The following is a 5,914-nucleotide window of genomic DNA, read 5'->3' as shown; positions in this document are numbered from 1 at the left end:
CCCACCTCCCCACCCGCCAAAATAAATGCTGTCAACATTTAATTGATTGAACTTTTAGGATTTACTTGTATAGTATGATTTGAATTTTCTCAGATCAATGAAAATTTTAATTCTTTCTATGTGCCACTAATATATCACAACAGTGACATGTAGGTAGTTCATCAGGTAGCATGACCATCAGTAGCAACCGTGGCTGATCATAGAAAACAGAACCACCTACAGAAAATCTAATTTGATCAACCAGACAATTTTAATTAAAGATCTTGCTCACATTTACTTGAGCTCACAAAGCTTAACGGAGGAACCGCACATTCCAAAAAAACCTTCATATGGAGGAAGTGAAACTCCAGCATAGAGAGGCTGAGTGAATGTGGTCTGGACTCTGTGGAGGAGAGTCATGGTTTCAGAGACGCTGTAGAAGGACAGAATACCTGCACTGTGATCCAGGTACACTCCTACTCTGGAGGACCCAAAACAGAACATAGTACCTGAGAGTACAGTTTTGATATTGTTGTGACAAAATTCAAAACAATTTCTGACAAAACTTAACACCCAGGATTTGTCGTTGCATCCAAATGCACATTCATTCAAGTCCCCTGTTCTGCTGATATCCTTGTACGCGACTGCTACACGTACTCCTCTACTCCACTCCACCTCCCAGTAACAACGTCCAGTCAGACTTTCTCTACTCAGGACCTGCTCACATGTGAATCTGTCTGGATGACTAGGATAAGACTGTTCTTCACTCATTAATGTTGCTTTTCTGTTTCCCTCAGATAATAACAGAAGTGTATTTGCTGTGTTTGGATCCAGTGTGATTTCCTGTGAATATCTTAAGAATCCAGCTTTGGTCTTGGGCTCCGTTTGTGACAGTAAAACATCCACATCAGTCACTGTCAGTGAGATGTTTGTCCATGTGTCTCTCAGAATGTCCTGTAGTTTATCTCTGAGCTGTGACACAGCTGCTGTCACGTCCTCAAAGTATCTCAGAGGACGGATATTGATGCTGGATGAGTCTGTAGATTCACTGAGTCGTGACAGTGAGGGGTAGTTGTGTAGAAACTGGGTGTGATCCTCTGTGTGTGAGAGCTGCTTCAGCTCAGCGTCTTTCCTCTTCAGCTCAGTGATCTCCTGCTCCAGCTTCTCCTGAAGCTCTTTGACTCGACTCACTTCAGTTTTCTGCTGGGATCTGATCTGCTGCTTCACATCAGAGCTTCTTTTCTCCATGAGACGGATCAGCTCAGTGAAGATCTTCTCACTGTCCCCCACTGCTTTATCAGCAGAGCCATTGATGGCCTCCACCTCCTGTTGAAGCACCTTCACATCTTTCTCTCTGTCCTGGATTCTCTGCTGGATTTGTTGCCGACTCAGCTGGAGCTCTCTCTGCCTCTCAGTCCTTTCTGCTGCAGCTGAGACTGTGTCGTGGCCTTTATGTTCATCCACAGAGCAGAGATAACAGATACACTGCTGATCAGTGCGGCAGAACATCTTCATCACCTCATCATGACGAGAGCAGATGTTCTCCTGGAGCTTCTTGGAGGGCTCCACCAGCTTGTGTTTCTTTAATGGAGCTGAATCATAATGAGGCTGCAGGTGTTTCTCACAGTAAGAGACCAGACAAATCAGACAAGACTTGACAGCTTTCAGTTTTCTCCTAGTGCAGACATCACAGGCCACATCTTCAGGTCCAGCATAGCAGTGATCAGCAGGAGCAGCTTGGAGTCCAGTCTTCTTCAGCTCCTCCACTAAAACTGCTAACATGGTGTTTTTCACCAGGACAGGCCTCGGTGTGAAGGTCTGCCTACACTGAGGGCAGCTGTGGGTTTTCTTCTCATCCTCTTCATCCCAGAAGCTTTTAATACAGCTGATGCAGTAGCTGTGTCCACAGGGAATAGTCACCGGATCCTTCAGTAGATCCAGACAGACGGAACAAGAGAAGGTCTCTCGGTCCAGCTGAACTCCTTTCTGTGCCATTTCACCTCTTAGTAGCAGTGACTGAGTTTCACTTCCTTAGAACTGAAACTAGTTTGAGCTCTGATCTGAACAACATGTGCCTCTGCAGTGAACGGGGCCTGTCAGCTCTTGCACTTCACCACATGTTGGTTCCACCCACTTTCAAACTGTAGATCTGAAGGGGAGGGAACAAGGAAGTGTTTGAGAGCAGGAAGAAGGGGAAGGTTGTCGGGGTTGTCTAATGTGAAAAGGCAGTATATCTGTCAGATCATTTTAGTGATAGAGATACATTGTTATTTAGATACACATAATTTAAAGAAATAAACAATAAGTAATCTCAAACAAGGACATTTTTTACCAGCAACTTACAGGTGTGGCAGCATGGTCTCATACAAACAGATTTTGATGGTACACACCGAGTCCTTTTGTAACCTCCCCTACCCAGTCTCCTCACCTGTCCTCTGCCAGGTGAATCTCCACCCACCCAGTCTCACAGAACTGACATATGAGCTTGAGATTCTTGAACAGGAAGTTTAGCTCTCAGGTCATTGTAGTGGAGTAAAAAGTGAAGTATTTCCACTTATAATGTAGTGGAGTAGAAGTATAAAGTTGCATTGTTTGCATTGACTTTAATTTATTGTCCAGACACTGATCCTAACCCATGTCTAACTCTGACCCCGACCCTGACCTTAAATCAAGTTTTCACTCTAAAACTGAGTAATTGTGGAGACTTTACGGGTTTTGTCCCCAAATGGAGGCAAGTCCCCTTAATGTGACTGTCCCCACAACATACATGTTCCCAACAGCTGCGTTCACAAACACAGTGAGGTCAAATAAACACAACTACAGTCTGTGTTACAACCTTCTATTGGCACTCTTAAGTTTAGTTACATAAAAGTACATTTTGTTCATGTATTTTGGTTCTGACCCACCGACATCTTTCCAAAACAGGTTCCAAGGATTTCTCACTTTTAGGCGACTGCATGGAAGCCACCTTGATACAACTGGAAGGTCAATGAAAAAAAAGAACCAATTCATCAGTTTAATAAATTTTTTAAAAGGTCTTTATTCAGTGAAGCCTGAAGTATTATTTCCATTTTTTTATGTAAGATAATATAAAACATATTTTCAGCTGTTTGTAAGTTGACGTGGCCCTTTCCTCTTTATGTCGTGTTTGTGTTTGTCCACCAGGTGTCACGCTTGGCTTAGTTTCTCTCTGTGACAGTTATCTACAGACATGTTGAAGAGTTAGTGTCAGAGTCAGTGTTTAACCCTGTTTTGATAATTGTTTCCCATGAATCAAACACATGTTGACACATGAAGGAAAAATGGGGGAATGTCAGTATCATCAAGCTTGAAGTAAATTGATTTGACACAAGTAAATATTCAGCACCAACCAGTTTGTCTTAGAAAGCAAGTTGTAAAATCACAATAATAATGAGTTTAATCAACACAGTCTTGTATTAATCACAAAAATGTATACATTTTAACCAGTTCAGTTAATAACAGGATTTTTCTTTACTTTTTCCACAGATTTCCAAACTGTTGCTTCATTATAGTTTTGTTTCTCATTCTGCTCATAGTCATGTCATTTGTTTTAGCTGTGAAGAGGTTTCAGTAATTAAACTTTATTCACAGAGATCAGTTTCAAATTATCTCCAGAAGCTTTGATAGAATTTCTAAAAAACTGATCACTTTTTTTTATTCTTTGAGAGAAAATCTGCTTCGTAGTTTTGCAAATGTGCATCAAAGCTCAGAAAAATACTCATGGTCAGTGTTTCTGTCAGCAAAATAAGCAAAATATCATAGTAATGACTTTCACTTAACTAAATACTTTCCTACCAAATTAGGAGGAAATCAATTCAATCAACTTTGCACTCACTAAGTGAGTCAAATCTAACATGAACGCTAAATTGCAAATGTTTTTGTGTCTTTGTTTCATACTTTAATAGGGTATATAAACTTAAAGTAAAGATACTTGTTAGTGTGTTTAGGTGGTTGAAATATATATGAACAGTGACACTCTCTTTTCCTTGAGCTGCTCACATGTCAGGACTAATGAAACACACCGAGCAAACAACAGTCCCTTCTTAAACGCCAAATGCAGGGTTTTGCTAAAGAGCAGAGGTATCGTGTCCGTTTTAAATGAGTTGCCTATTGTTTGACTGGTAGTGTGAATTTGAAAATGTAACCCAAAAACCTTTCATTAGAATGACCCCTTGTGGCAGATAAACAGTGTTACAGAGGTATTGATGTTTTTCTTTTTTTAGTAAATGTAGCAGCACCTCAATGTGAAATGTAAAGTTTTGTAATAGATGTTTTACATAAGATGAAATAAGTAAGTATTATCTGCAAAATGTACTTTAAATATCAGCAGTAAACGTGATCATTAGGTGTCAGATTGTTATATTATCTGTTGTGCTGTGCCCCTTTTACTGATTCTTTGTTTGGTCTCTTATTTATTATATCCTGTTTTATTTTGATATTACATTCTGTTTTAATTTGGAATCACATCGTGTTTTATTTTGATATAATTTACCTTGTGTGTCAGTTGGTTGTTTTACTCCCTCTCTTTGTCTGCTTCTCCCGCCCTTGTGATTGTCTCCCCCCACCCTGATGTGTTTTACCTGCATCCCTAGTGTATTTACTTCTCTGGCCCAATTCCAATCCAGCCCCTACACCCTCCTTCTCTTAAAGAGTTAAATGAAATAAATTCCATCTAATAAAGGACAAATCATAACGGACCCATCCACCCTGTGTTCACAAAACAAAACACTGATTTAGAATACATTCTATATTTCCCAAGACGATAAATGCAGAAGGTTTAGATGGCAAAAAACTATTTGAATATATAAAAGCAGCAACACAAATATACAAGTCATTACATCTAGAAGAAAGTGTGATGTGACACCAGAAAATCTAACTTCATCCCCCAGACACAGTTTTACTTAAATATCTCCTCCATGTTTACTTGAGATCACAGAGCTCAGCAGTGGTACTACAAAAAATACCTGATGGATTTTCACAATAATGAAGCCAAAGTCCAGCATAGAGAGGCTGAGTGAATGTGGTCTGGACTCTGTGGAGGAGAGTCATGGTTTCAGAGACGCTGTAGAAGGACAGAACTCCTGCTCTGTGATCCAGGTACACTCCTACTCTGGAGGACCGAGGACCTGAGACTGGAGTTTCGACATTGTTGTTCCAAAACTCATAACAATTTTTGTAACAATGTAACACCAAAGATTTGTCATTGAATCCAAATACACATTCATCCCAGCTACCTGCTCTGCTGATATTCTTGTATGTGACTGCAACATTAACTCCTCCTCCTCTCCACTCCACCTCCCAGTAACAACGTCGAGACAGACTCTCTCTACTCAGGACCTGACAATAATCAGCAAATCTGTCTGGGTGACTAGAATAAGACTGTTGTTGACTCATTAAAGTTGCTTTTCTGTTTCCCTCAGATAATAACAGATATGTATTTGCTGTGTTTGGATCCAGTGTGATTTCCTGTGAATATTTTAAGAAGTCAGCTCTGGTCCTGGGCTCTGGTTGTGACAGTAAAACATCCACTTCAGTCACTGTCAGTGAGATGTTTGTCCATGTGTCTCTCAGAATGTCCTGTAGTTTATCTCTGAGCTGTGACACAGCTGCTGTCACACCCTCAAAGTAGCTCAGAGGACGGATATTGATGCTGGATGAGTCTGTAGATTCACTGAGTCGTGACAGTGAGGGGTAGTTGTGTAGAAACTGGGTGTGATCCTCTGTGTGTGAGAGCTGCATCAGCTCAGCGTCTTTCCTCTTCAGCTCAGTGATCTCCTGCTGCAGCTTCTCCTGAAGCTCTTTGACTCGACTCACTTCAGTTTTCTGCTGGGATCTAATCTGCTGCTTCACATCAGAGCTTCTTTTCTCCATGAGACGGATCAGCTCAGTGAAGATCTTCTCACTGTCCTCCACT

At 40.9% G+C, this 5,914-nt stretch overlaps 1 protein-coding gene and 1 pseudogene across 1 annotated transcript; both read right to left on the bottom strand.

Moving 5' to 3' along the window:
- Positions 1-13: 13 nt before the first annotated feature.
- LOC111647066 (tripartite motif-containing protein 16-like) lies at positions 14-2,028 on the bottom strand. Its single transcript, XM_023396677.2, has one exon. The coding sequence runs from the start codon at positions 1,972-1,974 to the stop codon at positions 274-276; it is 1,701 nt and encodes a 566-aa protein (XP_023252445.1). The 5' UTR covers positions 1,975-2,028; the 3' UTR covers positions 14-273.
- Positions 2,029-2,804: 776 nt separating this feature from the next.
- The window catches only part of LOC111647094 (tripartite motif-containing protein 16-like), a 4,524-nt pseudogene continuing 1,414 nt past the window's right edge, over positions 2,805-5,914 (bottom strand).

This window comes from Seriola lalandi, unplaced genomic scaffold, assembly GCF_002814215.2.
Source record: "Seriola lalandi dorsalis isolate HSWRI2012SDOR001 ecotype SW California unplaced genomic scaffold, Sedor1 jcf7180002054982, whole genome shotgun sequence".
NCBI classification, from domain to species: domain Eukaryota; kingdom Metazoa; phylum Chordata; class Actinopteri; order Carangiformes; family Carangidae; genus Seriola; species Seriola lalandi.
This window is presented reverse-complemented; position numbering and strand designations above follow the sequence as displayed.

Bases quoted from the DNA above. Each gene is read 5' to 3' on its own strand.
- LOC111647066 (XM_023396677.2), bottom strand. From the start codon at position 1,974: ATGGCACAGAAAGGAGTTCAGCTGGACCGAGAGACCTTCTCTTGTTCC.